Source organism: Papio anubis, chromosome 13, assembly GCF_008728515.1.
Source record: "Papio anubis isolate 15944 chromosome 13, Panubis1.0, whole genome shotgun sequence".
NCBI lineage: Eukaryota > Metazoa > Chordata > Mammalia > Primates > Cercopithecidae > Papio > Papio anubis.
Genome location: NC_044988.1, coordinates 27,611,457 through 27,626,713, shown reverse-complemented (window position 1 = coordinate 27,626,713; position 15,257 = coordinate 27,611,457). Strand labels below are relative to the sequence as shown.

The window sequence follows — 15,257 nt, the reverse complement described above, 5'->3', positions numbered from 1 at the left end:
TGATCCCATTTTACAGATGAAGAGTCTTGTCTGTCTACTCAGTTAATAAATGACAAGCAAAGATTCAAATCCAGTTTGACAGCTTAGACTGTCAAACTCTAAACTCAAATTTTTACACTATACTACACTATTATTTAAATAAATAAAAATCAGATACAAGAAGCCCAGTAGACTCGGGCTTTCTATTCTTCAGTTCACCTTGCAGACAATCTAAAACTGCCTTTCATTATTCTTTACTAAATAATGTTCACTGGTGCCTACCCATTGCCTTAGAAGTGTGCATCCATGAGCCAGCTTTTCTTCACCCCTCATGTCTCATTCAGTTTAAATGCTATTGCCTCAGAAAGAACTATCTTGACCTCATACTCTAAATTAGGCCTCCATGTTGTTAATCTAAGTACCTTTCTTACTTTTTCTGACTGTTTTCATAATCTGTATGTTGACTGCTTAACATCCCATTAGGACAGGGACCATGTCTGGTTTGTTCATTAAGCCACCCAGCTTTGAACCCTGTATACCCAGAGACCAGCATTGTGCCTGTCAAACAGAGGTAATCTTTTGCAGAATGTATAAATGGAATGAAAGAAATTAAATGAGTGTCAAGGATTTCCATAATCTGGCCCTACTGTACCTTCTCAGTCACAGTTTGCTTCTTTAAGTCAATTCACTGTTCCCTATGGAGGTCTCTGGCTCCCGCTGAGACTACAAATCCTACCCAGACTTTAATATTCGGCTTAAAACCCATTTCCACTAAGAGCCCTATCCCAGACATAACCAGCCTCCTCTCCACTTCTATTAGACTCCCATAGCACTTGCTCACCATGCTGCTATCCAGCTTTTATTATAAACTACTTTGGAGTGTTAATTTACTATTCATGCAGTTGGTCTTAGCTCTCATCTACACCTGCACTACACATCACAGTAGTCACTGGGCACATGGAGCCACTACGTACAAATCAATTTAAATTACATAAAATTTAAAATTTGGTTCCTGTCCATATTAGGGACATTTCAATTGCTCAATAGCTACCATGGCTAGTGGCTACCATAGGGAACAGCACAGACATAGAAAATTTCCACCATTACATAAATTTCTGTTAGTGCCTTGGGTTCAAGAACTGTATTTTAAACTTGTTTCACAAAGTAAAGATGGTACCCACAACACCTCATAAACAGGGAGAGTTCAATGTTTAATAGAAAAAACAGTAACTTGCTGAATAAGATAATTTTAACATGACTATTTACATTGTAAACTGTTGTCTTCTACACTAGCACAGGGTCCATACACTAAGTTAAAGACTATCCCTAGGTCAGGTTTACCGTTTTAGAGAATCCGATATAATTATCTAAGAGTCAACCATAAAAACAGCATTTATATAGTATTATCCAGTTTATAAAGTGCTTCATATTCACCAATTATTTGGCCAATATATTTTTGGTGAGGAACAGAGATTCAGGGAAGGTCTAATATTTATTGAGTGGCAACTAAGTACCACTGTGTGAGGTGATTTTCCTGTGTTCTCATCAGCCTCACAAGATCAAGAGGACACTGAGGCTGAGAAGGTACCTATTCACATCATACAGTAACAAAACCCACATCTCACCACTGCATCCTCAACTCCTTCTGGCTAAATATTTCTACATAAACAAACAGTGTATTTAATGAAGTAGATGTTGGCTAATAAAATTACAACCGACCTTAAGTTTGGAGAAGGAAACTTTTATAATACTGAAAGTGTAATTAGATACAGTAAAGTTAGATACAAACGTCACAGATAAACAATGCTTTTTTAAAAAAAAGAAAAGAAACATAGCCTCTTTATTTTGGGAGTAAATGGGCTAAATTAAGGGAAGAAAGTGCAGGCAATTTTCAAAAGCCCAAATTATAAAGCACTTAAAAAGATGCATAGTAATATTATTGAAAATAGTTTTACTGTGGGGAATATGTACTCAAATATAGCTGATGACTAGTATTAAACAGTGAGGTAAGCTATTCAAATGTTTAAGATCCATATTACAAATCATTTCATTATTCCGAATATCCAACTTATCTCAAAGTTTTAAATCTCGAATGAGCCAAACCCTTATTACTAATAAATTATACATTGAGAATATATTGATGAGGTTTCACAGTAGAAAAAGGATTAGGGAGGGGCATTAAAGTCCTTTAAGAGCTTCCGTAAATGTGATCCACAAGAACTGGGACGTGTTCCAAACTGCACTGTTAAACTGCCAAGCCAATGAACATTCAATCTTGGTTTCTTCAAATATAATGATGCTCTTTTAGTCTACCTCAAAGAAGAGAACATAAGATGATTACGATATTTTTTATTAGACTTCTAATCTCTGCTGCAATTTCTTCTAGAAAAATAATACCAGTGATGAGAAAATACACTCTTCATTTGTCCAACTTTTTTTTTTTTTTTTGAGGTTGTCTCTTACTTGCACTAAGGCTCCCATTCTCAAAAAGAAATCGAAAGACTGATATACAGCAAGGCATCAAAGCATTCTTTAGAAGGCTCAGCAACCACTATGGATACTGCCAGGAAATCATTCCAAACACTCTCATTTTGAAAAAGGCAGCAGTCATAAGGGGGAGGGAAGTGGATGCTGTCAGAGGTGGCAGGTGTGTTTTGAGGCCAGCAGTGTTTTGTTTTTAATGTGGCACAGTTGCACGTCTCCAATTCTGTGCCACAAGGGAGCAAACATCCGAGAGCTTCTTAACTCTTTTACAATCATCTCCTTGGAGGAAAAGAACACTTTGGTAAGATAAAAGTTTGGCAACTTTTTTAGGCAGAAAAGCTGAACCTGTTAGAATACTTAAAAAAAAAAAAAAATTGAGTTCCAGTCTAAAGAATAAAAGTAAAAATAAACTCCAAAAACAACTAAAGTGAACATAATGCAGAACTGAATGCCATGTTTCTTTTCTTTGAGGAGGAAGAGGTATGGGAAAGGAGGTACACTGTTGCTTCTTCCCTACACCTTTGTATAATGGAGATCTCTCTCTCTAATAGTCTTTTCACTTGTTACACAAAAGCAAAGTGTTACAAAAAGTAGACTCTAGTGGTATCTTCCAAGAGTACTTCAAGTAAAACGGAAGAGATACATGTGTCAGTTCTGCAGTGTCCCGTTAAAGAGGGCAGCAGTGCTGGGATAAAAATGAGTTAACATGCTCCTTGTAACTATGAATCCGCTTATGCTAAAAAGTATCGAGGTTTCATTTGCATTATCCCAGACTCCACACCGCGCCCACAGAAGCTTCCCTTGAGAATGCTCCGTTCACCTTCAAAACACAATGTTTTATCGGAGTCAATTTACAATTTTGTGGCAAGTAAGGCGAAAGTCAAAAGCAGCCTCAAACCACCTTTAGTTAGTAAACTGAGGGGTTTAGGGCTCATTAAGACTAAGACGATCGGTTACCCCCTCTTGCCAATGACCGGGATGAATCTCAAGAGTTCTGTTTACAAGGTATGCACAGACCCACATTGTTGCGTGCGCCCGTGTACCTTAAACAGAGGAAGGATGTGGACCTACGGGGGAAGTCTTTGGAGTTTCGTGAACTCCTATGAAAAGGTGGGAAGCGAGAGAGAAAGTCGTTCCGTTTCCATTTTTCGAGGTCACTTCTAGGGACTCGTCCGCCAGCGCGTCCCGGTAGCGGAAAGCCCGGCCAGCGGCGCCCGACACGGCTCTGCCTCCTCCCTAGAAGGGCGCGTGGGCCAGGACCCGTGGTCAGCCCGCCGCCCGAGGTCGGGTGGACGCTCGGCCCCGCCCCCGCCCGCTCCCGACGACCCTCGGAGGTGGCGGAGGCGCGCGACTCACATGTGCGGGTTCCTCCTGAAGGCGTTAGTGATGTCCTTCACTACCCGCTGCACCAGCACCGCCACTTCCTCGCTGGTCTCGGCCATGTTGGCGGCGGCCGCGACTGTTCGGGCGCGCCTCCGCGTGAGCCGGGCCGCCAGCAGGAGTTCCGCGGAGAGCGCGCGCGCGGGTGCACCGGCTAGGCCGCGCCCCCGTCGCCGCAGCCGCCGCCGAGCACTTCCGGGTCAGCCTGTCGGCGGCCTGGGCGTGGCGTTAAGTAGGGCTGGTGGCCTCCCAGTGAGTGGAGGGGTTCGCCTCCGCGCGAGTAACGGACTTTCTAAGCGTCAGAGAAGATGCTGCACGTGTGTTTGCAAAGTTCTCTCAGGCCGCCGATTTTCTTATTTTAATTTTTAGGCCACTCGGGACCGAGGAGAAAGGGAACCTCAAGACACACTCCACGAGAGTCAGACACCTGCCTGAACACCCCTGGCCAGGTCCCCGGGCACTCTTGAAGGAATGTTCAACTGAGGGTGCAGGGCCTCTTAACAGTTAGTCTAGTCCTGGGCGTTTTTCAGAGCTTGTCCGCTTTATTTTCCCAGCCAGAGAGATGAAGAGGTCCAGAGGCGTTGCGGCGGAGCGAGTCCCTATTTGACCGCATTGGTGACCTCCTTTCTAACTGTGCCAATTTTGGTCTCTGAACCTGAAAGCAGCCCTTTTTAAAAACATTAATTAAAATTCTTAAATTTATTAAAGGAAGACAAAGGAAAGTGAAGGAAAAGTTATTTGCCATCTGGATGTAGGAAGTAGAAATGAAATCGTTTTTAAATTTTTCGATTTCATTTTCTACTACATTTGGTAGCCTTTGCGTCAATTTTGGAATTTAAAAAAAAGTATCAAGACTCTGACAGGGTTTGCTCATAACAGCAAAAATAAATTTTTGTAGGAAAAACGAGCTTTCTAGTTTATTTAGGATTTTGAAATGCCATAACTAAAATTTGTGTGTATCCGGTTTTCTTTTGCTCCTCTGTGGTAGAAAAATCTGGCTGCCTTTAGTTCAGTTTTATTCTTCCACCCGTGAAATCTGCATCTTTGGCCGGGTGCGGTGGCTCACGCCTGTAATCCCAGCACTTTGGGAGGCCATGGCGGGCGGATCACGAGGTCAGGAGATCGAGACCATCCTGGTTAACACGGTGAAACCCCGTCTCTACTAAAAATACAAAAAAAAAAAAAAATTAGCCAGGCGTGGCGGGCGCCTGTAGTCCCAGCTACTCGGGAGGCTGAGGCAGGAGAATGGCATGAACCCGGGAGGCGGAGCTTGCAGTGAGCCAAGATCGCGCCACTGCACTCTAGTCTGGGGGACAGAGGGAGACTCCGTCTTAAAAAAACCAAGAGAAAAAAAAAGAAATCTGTATCTTAAAAAACTTAAAAAAAAAAACAAAAAAAAGAACAAGTTCATGGTGTGTTTAATGTGAACATATGCGGAGCATTTGTGGTCGTTTTTCTGATTGTAAAACTAAAAACTATCCATTGCATGTAAAGTGAATGAGAAATATAAACGAAAAATATAAATTTACTATACTCAGTGGTCAGTATTTCCTGTGGGTATGTTTATAAAGGCTGGACTTGGCCTTCTAGTTGCAAAAGAAGTGAGATAGGATCAGGCGCAGTGGCTCACACCTGTAATCCCAGCACTTTGGGAGGCAGAGGCGGGAGGATCACGAGATCAGGAGATCCAGATCATCCTGGCCAAGACAGTGAAACCCCGTCTCTGCTAAAAATACAAAATTAGCTGGGCATGGTGGCACATGCTTGTAATCCCAGCTACTTGGGAGGCTGAGGCAGGAGAAGCGCTTGAACCCGGAAGGAGGAGGTTGCAGTAAGTGGTGATCGCGCCACTGCACTCCAGCCTGGCAACAGAGCAAGACTCCCTCTTAAAAAAAAAGAAAAAAAAAAAGGAGATAGAAGTTTCACAAAATTGTAGCCAGTGAGGTGGGACAGATTTAAGAATTAGTAAAATCGGCCAGGCACGGTGTCTCATGCCTGTAATCCCAGCACTTTGGGAGGCCGAGGTGGGTGGATCACCTGTCAGGAGTTCGAGACCAGCCTGGCCAGCACGGTGAAACCCCATCTCTACTAAAAATACAAAATTAGCCGGGCGTGGTGGTGCATGCCTGTAGCTCCAGCTACTTGGGAGGCTGAGGCAGGAGAATCGCTTGAACCGCGGGAGATGGAAGTTGCAGCAAGCCAAGATTGCACCCTGCACTCCAGCCTGGGCAACAAAAGCAAAATTCCATCTCAAAGAAAAAAAAAAAAAGAAAAGAAAAAGAAAAGAGTTAGTAAAACCAAACAAACTTTAACCAATAACAAGTTCTGGAGTGAAACAGTGAAAAGAGTGGAATGTGTGTGTTTAGATTCCAAGGCAAAAGGCAACTTTAAATACCCTGTTTAAGAATGTAAGACCAGTTCTTAAATTAAAATTCTTAAACTTAGTAAGTTTTCTTAATCAGGATCTTGCATCCTAATGGCAGTGGGAAATAAATCCCAATTTCTGGAGGCAGAGATCAAAGCAGCACACTCAGAAATAATGATTTTCCCCCAAAGACTTTATTTAACAGGGAAAAAAGCAAAGTTTGTCCCCAAATTTTGATGTAAAACAGGTATTTCAGAAACAGAATTCCTCTGTATGATTCTGTGTATGCCCTCTCCACATGAAAACTCTTTATAGTATTTTTTTTTAAAAGAAAGGGAGCATAATTACAACTCTGAACCAACTCTCTAATTTTACAGATAAGGAAACTGAAGTCCAAAGAAGTTAAGATTTGAAATTCATGAATCCTCAATAATGATATATATATGTATACAAGAATAGGGTATAATAAATTTAGCGTGATTTTGTCGAAGAACAAGATTTATGTTCATTTATTGATAATAAAATACAGTAAATAAATGCCCAATGAAAGGGGATTGATTAAATTATGAATTTATATGGTAAGATGCTATTTAGATAATTGAAAATCACATTATAAATAGAAGAATATATACCAAAGTGTTAGAGGTATTTTCATAGGACAATTTGACTATGCAATGTAAAGAGCAAAGTAACACTTGTAATTTAAGATTTTTTTTTTTTTTTTTTTTTTTTGAGATGGAGTCTCACTCTGTTATGCAGGCTGCAGTGCAGTGGTGCAGGTTCAAGCAATTCCCCTGTGCCAGCCTCCTGAGTAGTTGGGATTATACACACACGCCACCACACCTGGCTAATTGTTCTTAGTAGAGACTGGGTTTCACCATGTTGGCCAGGCTGGTCTCGAATTCCTGACCTCAACTCCTGACCACCCACCTTGGCCTCCCAAAGTGCTGGGATTACAGGCTTGAGCTACTGCACTTGGCCTAAGAAAAGTTTTTTAAAGTATATATTAATAAGGAGCTGATGTATTTGTTAATTAGCCAACTATCTCATGTGCATACTAATTTTCTTACAGATATATTGATTTTTTTAAGTGATCATATCTATTATTATCATTTACATGGTTGTGAATATATTTTGACAGTCTTCCTACCCACTCCCAAAAACCACACGTTTGTTATTTTAGAAGACTAATTGATGATAGAGGAAAATGTGGATATGTAATGACCAAAACAAGTACCAAATACAAATATAATACAATATAATCCTAATTTCACATATACAGTATAATTTGTACATAATATAGATATAATTGTACATATATATAAAATAGATGGGGGGGCTACAAACTAAAATGTTAACAATGATTAGCTCCGTATGATAGAATTGAGATAATTAAGACCAATAAATATATATTGTTTATACTTTTCTGGATATCCCAAACTTTTACAATGAAAAACCTAATGTATGTCTCGAGGGCCCTGGAGGGAAGGAGGACAGTGAAGTAGTTTTAATGACTTTTGTGAAGAAATTAAGATGTCTTGTCATCCGTTTCCATCTTTGCTTTGTATTATTCTGCTTACATTACTGACATGTTGTTTATCACTCCATTTATTTTTATTTGAATCCCATTTTCTGATAACATCTTACAAAATAGAATTCAAATAGTACTAAATATGTTCTACCATATGCTAGCTATTATTACAGAAAGAACAGCCTTATTTCCTCCGTTACAAAAATTAAGTAGCCAAGTGCAGAGGCACACTTCTGTAGTCCTAGCTACTCTGGAGGCTGAGAGGATTGCTTGAATCCAGGGGTGTGAAGATCAGCCAGAGCAACAAAGCGAGACCTCATCTCAAAAAAAGTAATGCCCAATTTTGAATGGCTTATTATATTGTCATTGTGGTTACCTATATCTTAAATTTTGCCAGACCTCAGCCCTATCCACTATCTTAAAATCTAAAATTTAAGAACTTACTAGCAAAGAAATAGGAGAAGGGTAACAAAATATTAACCAAGAAGCCACAGTATTGATGTATTTTATGAATTCATAAGAAAAATCAACAGAAATGATGATCATCTTTAAAAATTTTGTTAGGCCAGGCATGGTGGCTCACGCCTGTAATCCCAGCACTTTGGGAGGCCGAGGCAGGCAGATCACGAGGTCAGAAGATCAAGACCATCCTGGCCAACACGGTGAAACCCTGCTGTACTAAAAATACAAAAAATTAGCCGGGCGTGATGGCAGACGCCTGTAGTCCCAGCTACTTGGGAGACTGAGGCAGGAGAATGGCGTGAACCCGGGAGGCGGAGCTTGCAGTGAGCTGAGATCGCACCACTGCACTCCAGCCTGGGCGACAGAGTGAGACTCCGTCTCAAAAAAAAAAAAAAAAATTCTTAAAGATTATTTCAAGAAAAGTAATAGAATTTAATAAATATACTTTAAAAGATATGTACATTAAATTTAGGACATTTGTATACTCTTCACTTTGGTGTGTTGGTTTATTTCCCCAAGTATGACTTACTATATATTCAAGAACTATTGAAAAATATACAAAACCACTCATGCATGGTGGTGCATCTATTGTTATAATTAGTTGATATTTCTAGCTCTTTATTATTCCAGTTGTTGGGATAAAAATGAGAAAATACATGTGATAGCATCTTTAAACTGAGAAGCACTGTTCAAGTTATTATTCATTTCTATGAATAAAGAAAGTGTCATTACTAGTAAATCTGTATTACAACATAATAGTAAACTAAGGCTAAGCTAGATAATTTCAATAGGAAACTTGTTTAACACTTTTAAAGAGAATTTTTGTACTGCAATTATAATTAATCTAGTTAAAGCATGAACTTTTTCTATGCTGACAAAGTACGTAATGTTATCAAGATGATAATAATGAAGATGACTTTAAATGACCAGTTTATGCTGATGTTAGAACCCATGAAGATACAGGGATGAGGATATCAGTTACATAAATGGTTTTTGTTGCTAAGTGATGTTTTATTTTATTTGATAGTTCCAAAATATCATCCTTTTCCTTTGCCCTGTTCTTCCTTCCTACCACAGAGGCCCAGGAGACTCATTATGTAATCTTTAGAAAAGAACAGGAGAAAATGTCTAGAGAGAAAGCGCCATTCCAGGATCTGCATATAGAAACAGCTAAGGAGATGGGTATCTCAATGATGCGATTAGTTTCTCATGTACAGTACTGAAGATGTCAGACTGTCGTAAGAATTTTCTTAGTAATAATGCCTTTTAATGGATGACTAAATTTTTAAAGTATACAAATATGAGTACATCCTTAAGTTTTTTTCCTGTATATTTTTCAATGTAACTGTGACAGAGGTGAAAGCCATAGACAGGTTCCAACATAACTGGAAATTTAGAAAAAGAGTAGGAACTTCATTTTGGCCACAGTAGAGGTGCAGTCTGAAGCCTCTTCAGTAACTATCTAAAAGCAAGACAAGGCTATATCTCCTTTTATCTCCCTTCTAAAGTTAATTTTTCCATTCAGGAATTTTCTAATGTACCTTACATTTCAGTTTCTTTCTGTTTCTATGTTTTAAGCTATGTCTGCAAAATATTAACACCAGGTCAAAATTACCCATAGGAAATGATGAGCTTTTTTTGTTATTTGACTTATGCTCTTAACTTGCAGTATAATATTTATAGAGACTGATAGTCTGAATTTTAAGAAGGAATGTCAAAGAATAAGACTCCAAATGATGTCTTCTGACTGTAAGCACTTTAATTTCTATGATAAGTCCTCTGAGTCATCCATGTGCAAAAAGGGCAGTACAAAAGATAATCTCTTGGGTTTATAGGAGGAACAGGCTAAACACTATCCCTGAGAAGACAAGACGCCAAACAATTTGATTTATTCCATAAATTTTAATGAGTGATACTGTGTGTTAGACATTGTGCTAGCTGCTGAGTATTCAATGGTGAGAGAAACAGACATGGTTCATGCCTTCTGTGGGACTTACAGTCTGATAGAAGAGATAGACAATATTCAAGTAAACAGACAAATATATAATGAAAAATTGTAATAAATGGCACAAAAGGAGAAAGCAGGGTACCGTGATAGATGATAAAAGTGTCAGGGTAAGGACATAGCTTTGGGGGCTGTGGTCAGAGAAGCCTGCTCTGGGTGGTGATGTTTAAGCTGAAACCTGAAAGATGAGAAGAAACCAGCCCTGTGAAAAGCAGGGAAAGAACTCACCAGTGGTGAAACATTAGGGTAAAGGCCTAAGAACAGAAGAGCTAACTGAGCATGTCTGAGGAATTGAAAGAAGGCCAAATTAATAACTTTTACCAACCTTACAACGTTTGTAAAGTAATTTCAGATTCAGGATGGTGGTTACCCAAATGACAACAATGAACGTGACTGCCTAGTTACAATTTTTTTCCATTCTGTATACTCTGTGTTCTTTATTGTACTACACGAACAGTTTTTTGGGCTGAATGTTAAATATATTTGTAGAATAAAAACTTAAGTGTTATGAAGTATATCAGTTAAGGTCCTGTCAGGAAAACAAGTCACACTCTGTATTCTAAGTAAAAGAGGTTTAATATAAGTCATTCGAGGCTTACATACCTGTTAGAAGGGTGAGGTAGAAAGTCAGGGGACCTGTCGTCAAATATCTCAGTCTTCAGCAATAAAACAGGCGGCTATACCTTGTCCAGAAGTTACTGCAAGTCTCAAGAACCTCTAGGAAGCTCCTACCAGCCCTTTTTATAGCACCTACTCAAGTGTTTCTCAAGAAACTCACCCAGAAGTGTGTCAAACCTCATGTTGGTTCTCTGTACATGCTTCTCCTTGAAACTGTCTCTGAAGAATAATGGTCTCTTCTTTCTGCTTTCCAAATCTTGTGTTCTTACTAGCAAACTCTGCTACACTATGAAGGAGAATTTAGAAAGAGGTAATGATAATGCCTGGGTGACAATCCCAAGTTGCCAACAGACAATTCAGTACAGTTCACTTATTTTGCTTTGGTGAATGAAAAAAAACTGTGAGATTCATTAGGGGTAAAGGTAAGAGAAGCCACTTGCCCTTGGTCCCTGGATATATGTATTCTGGTTATGGAAAATATGACATAAGGCACTGGATGGTGCTTCAGATTGCATATCGATCTTGTAAGACAGCACCACAACCCGCATTGTGCTGTCCAATCTAGCACTGTATTTGAGACTTCAATAGGTCATTCTACTGCCTAATTAAGTAAACTGCTTTAGAATGGTGGGGTATGTAATGGTCAGTGAATCCCATGGGTATGAACCCTATTCCTATGCTCCTTTTGTTTTAAAATGAATTCAATGGTCAAAAATTAGGTGTGCTAGTTATGTACTGTTGTGTAACAAACTTCAAGCTTAGTGACTTAAAACAACATTATTATTTCTGGCAGTTCTGTGGATTGACTGGGACCAACTGGGCAGTTGTTAGTGTTATGTGGTTATAGAAAGATAATGGCTGGGGCTGAAGTCATCAAAAGCCTTGACTGGCCTAGATGTCTGATTGTTTCTTTACTCACATGTCTGGTGCCATGGTGCTTCTTGTTCTCTCTTTTCAACTGGCATCTCGTGCTCCAGGGCTTTTCAGAGCGGAGTGAGCTCAGGAAATGATACACAGCAGCTAGCTTCCAAAAGGCAGGAAATGAGAGCTTAGGTTGGTTAAGGGCATAGCATCAGTTTTGCAATATTAAAATGGTCAAAGTGGTCACAGTACTTCCCCAGAATCAAGGGAATGGAGGAAGTCCCATGGGATAGTGTGAAGGTCATGTTGCAGAAGAGAATATGGGATAGAAGATGGTGCTTTGCCTGTCTTGAAAAGAAAACCTATCATGTGTTAAATGGGGTACTGTATTAGGCTATTCTTGCGTTGCTGAAAAGGAATACCTGAGGCTGGGTAATTTATAAAGGAAAGAGGTTTAATTCACTTGTGATTCCACAGGCTTTACAGGAAGCATGATGTTGGCATCTGCTTGGTGTCTGGGGAGGCCCCAAGGAGCTTAAAATCATGGAGAAAGCAAAAAGGGAGCAGGTGTCTCACATGGTGAGAGCAGGAGTAAGAGAGAAAAGGGGGAGGTTCCACACGCTTTTAAACAACCAGATCTCATGTGAACTCAGAGCTAGAGTTCCCTAATGAAGGGGATAGCACCAAACCATTCATGAGGGATCTGCCTCCCACAATCCAAACAACTCCCACCAGGCTCTACCGCCAACACTGAAGACAACATTTCTTTTTTGAAAAAACTCTTTTCATTTTTATTTTTTGTGAGTACATAGTAGTTACATGTATATATTAATGGGGTAGGAAATGACATTTCAATATGAGATTTAAAGGACACATATATCCAAACCATATCAGGTATCATGATAGTAAACAAGGCATTCAGTATATCTGTGGATAGTAATGAAGAAGAAACTGGGGCAGGAAAACATCAAACTGCTGTCCCGATGATAGAAGAATCCATCGTAAGCAACCTGCCATCAGGTAGCTTGTTGGTTCCTTTTGGTCCCTTCTGTTGAAAGCTTGGGCACCTAGCAATGACTCTAACAAGATCAGCCTTGCATGGGGGTTGGAAGGGGAATAAAACCTGAATTATTGTGCATAGTATAATCTCTATGGCCACTATTATCATGAGCCCATAAAGCAAACATTGTCGTGGCTAGGGAAAGAGGCTGAGTATTAGCCATAGAACATTTTGTACTGATTATTGAACATTTTCTGCAATGGATGGCCTTTTTTGAGCAGTCATATGGAACATAAATAACACCAGAATCTATGCCTATCCAGAAAGGTCTCTCCTCATACCTCTTCCCCAAACTTCTTTATCATCAATTACAAAATTTTGCTAATTCCTGTATAATTCGTTGATACATTGTATTAGTCAGGATTCTCTTAGAGGGACAGAACTAATAGGAGATATATATCCTATAGGATATAATACATCCTATTTATATATATATATATACTGAGAGAGAGACAAGAGTTTATTAAGTATTAACTTACATGATTGCAAGCTCCCACAATAGGCTATCTGCAAGCTGAGGAGCAAGGGAGCCAGTACAAGTCCCAAAACTGAAGAACTTGGAGTTCAATGTTTGAGGTCAGGAAGCATCCAGCACAGGAGAGAGATGTAGGCTGGGAGGCTAGGCCCATCTTGTCCTTTGAGGTTTTTTCTGCCTGCTTTATATTCGCTGGCAGCTGACTAGGTTGTGTCCACCAGATTAAGGGTGGGTCTGCCTTCCCTAGCCCACAGACTCAAATATTAATCTCCTTTGGCAACACCCTCACCAACACACCCAGGGGATCAATACTTTGTATCCTTCAATCCAATCAAATTGACACGCGGTATTAACGGTCACATAAATATACCAGAGTCCCTGACTATCTAAGCAAACTGTTAGACACTGTCCATGAATCAATGTTGATCTACTCCTCTGCCATGCCTTCTTTTAGTGTAAGTGGACTGCTAGATATACAGTGTGAAGTTCTGCCTACTTGGAGAATCTCGCTTCTCAATTATTAAAGACTATTTCTGAATGAGACTGTCATGCTAAAGCCATCCACTTTTGGGTAGTACCAACGTATTGTGGAGAGCTGTTTGGAAACCAAACGAGGCCCAAATTTTCTCTTCCTCAGTCACATGTCATAGAGAATTCTCCATGCGGCCATACATGTAAATTGAGGGAGAGATATCAATGCAATAGGGGTAAGTACAGTTATTCCTCTGTATCTGTGGAGGATTAGTTCCAGGATCCCTGTGGATACCAAAATCTGTATATACTCATGTCCCTTATATAAAATGGCACAATGTTTGCATATGTCCTATGCACATCTTCCTATATACTTTGTTTTTATTTATTTATTTATTTATTGAGATGTAGTTTCGCCCTTGTTACCCAGGCTGGAGTGCAACGGTGCGATATCAGCTCACTACAACCTCTACCTCCCAGGTCCAAGCGATTCTCCTGCCTCAGCCTCCAGAGTAGGTGGGATTACAGGCATGTGCCACCACATCTGGCTAATTTTTTGTATTTTTAGTAGAGACGGGATTTCACCATGTTGGCCAGGCTGGTCTCAAACTCCTGACCTCAGATGATCCACCCACCTCGGCCTCCCAAAGTGCTAGCATTATAGATGTGAGCCACTGCACCCAGCCTATACTTTAAATCATCTCTAGACTACTTAAAATACCTAATAAGATGTAAATGCTATGTAAATGGTTGTGATACTATATTGATTCTTTTAATCTGTATTATGTTTTTATTTTTTTCTGAATATTTTTGATCATCATTTCGTTGAATCCAGGAATGCAGAACCCACTGATACTGAGGGTGTCTGGGTCACTTACTTATGCAACTTGTGTCTTTGGGAACTGCTTGAGCATAATCTTGTATATCTCGTTACAGCATTGTGGTCCTGAGTCAGGTAACGCCGTAGCTCTCTATGGACAGTTCATGTCACATGACTAGTTAGTGTTTCTTAGTCAGATATTCAGTCCTGGGGGCCCCATAGCAACCCCAGAACTGTTTCTCAAAAGTATAATGCTTATCAACAGAAAAGAGTTGGCTTTTCCCCCAAAACCCAGGGGGTATTGCCATGGTATTTTTTATTTGCTACTGTTAGAACGTTTCAATGTGCTCTTTCAGCACCATTCAGTCTGCTGAGTCATATGGCCCAAGATCAGCTTGCATAGAAGCTTAGAGCTGCAACAGAAGCTTCTGTTGCTCTGGAATCCATTCAAATCTATGGGTTACTCAGTAAGTGACTCAAAGTAGAACATTCAACTAGGGTATATGTCACAATCTGAATCCAAAGTGGCCGTGTGTCTCCTTCTCAGTGGTAGAGTGTGCAAGATGAAGCAACTTGCCCTTCACCTTGGTAGAAATGTTGTGCCATGCCCCAGCTAATGGACTCCTAGAAACTTCACTAAGGTGGCAGGCCCTTGAATGTTTTAAGGGTTTATCTTCCATTCACTGTGGTGCATGTGTCTAGCAAGGTAGCTAGGGTACTGCCGGCTAATTCCTGCACATAAACTT

At 40.0% G+C, this 15,257-nt stretch overlaps 1 protein-coding gene and 2 long non-coding RNA genes across 7 annotated transcripts in view; 1 reads left to right on the top strand and 2 right to left on the bottom strand.

Moving 5' to 3' along the window:
• Positions 1–4,000, bottom strand: part of PTAR1 (protein prenyltransferase alpha subunit repeat containing 1) — a 49,492-nt gene extending 45,492 nt beyond the window's left edge. For 2 of the 5 annotated variants that reach the window (XM_009188912.4, XM_003911789.5), the window contains exon 1: positions 3,820–3,998. In XM_009188912.4, the coding sequence (XP_009187176.1) occupies positions 3,820–3,905 (86 nt within the window). In that variant the 5' untranslated portion in view covers positions 3,906–3,998. Of the gene's footprint in view, positions 1–3,819 lie in introns of all 5 variants that reach the window. The other 3 variants (XM_009188914.4, XM_009188910.4, XM_009188915.4) reach the window with 3 other exon arrangements.
• On the bottom strand, positions 1,172–3,811 carry LOC110741438. Its single transcript, XR_002517627.1, has 2 exons — positions 3,507–3,811; positions 1,172–2,288 (listed from the first exon to the last, which is right to left on the bottom strand). It is a non-coding gene; the product is annotated as an uncharacterized LOC110741438 (long non-coding RNA).
• LOC108582432 overlaps positions 3,501–15,257 on the top strand; it is a 27,819-nt gene continuing 16,062 nt past the window's right edge. The window contains exon 1 of the long non-coding RNA XR_002517628.1: positions 3,501–3,573. This is a non-coding gene — a long non-coding RNA (uncharacterized LOC108582432). The remainder of the gene's footprint in view (positions 3,574–15,257) is intronic.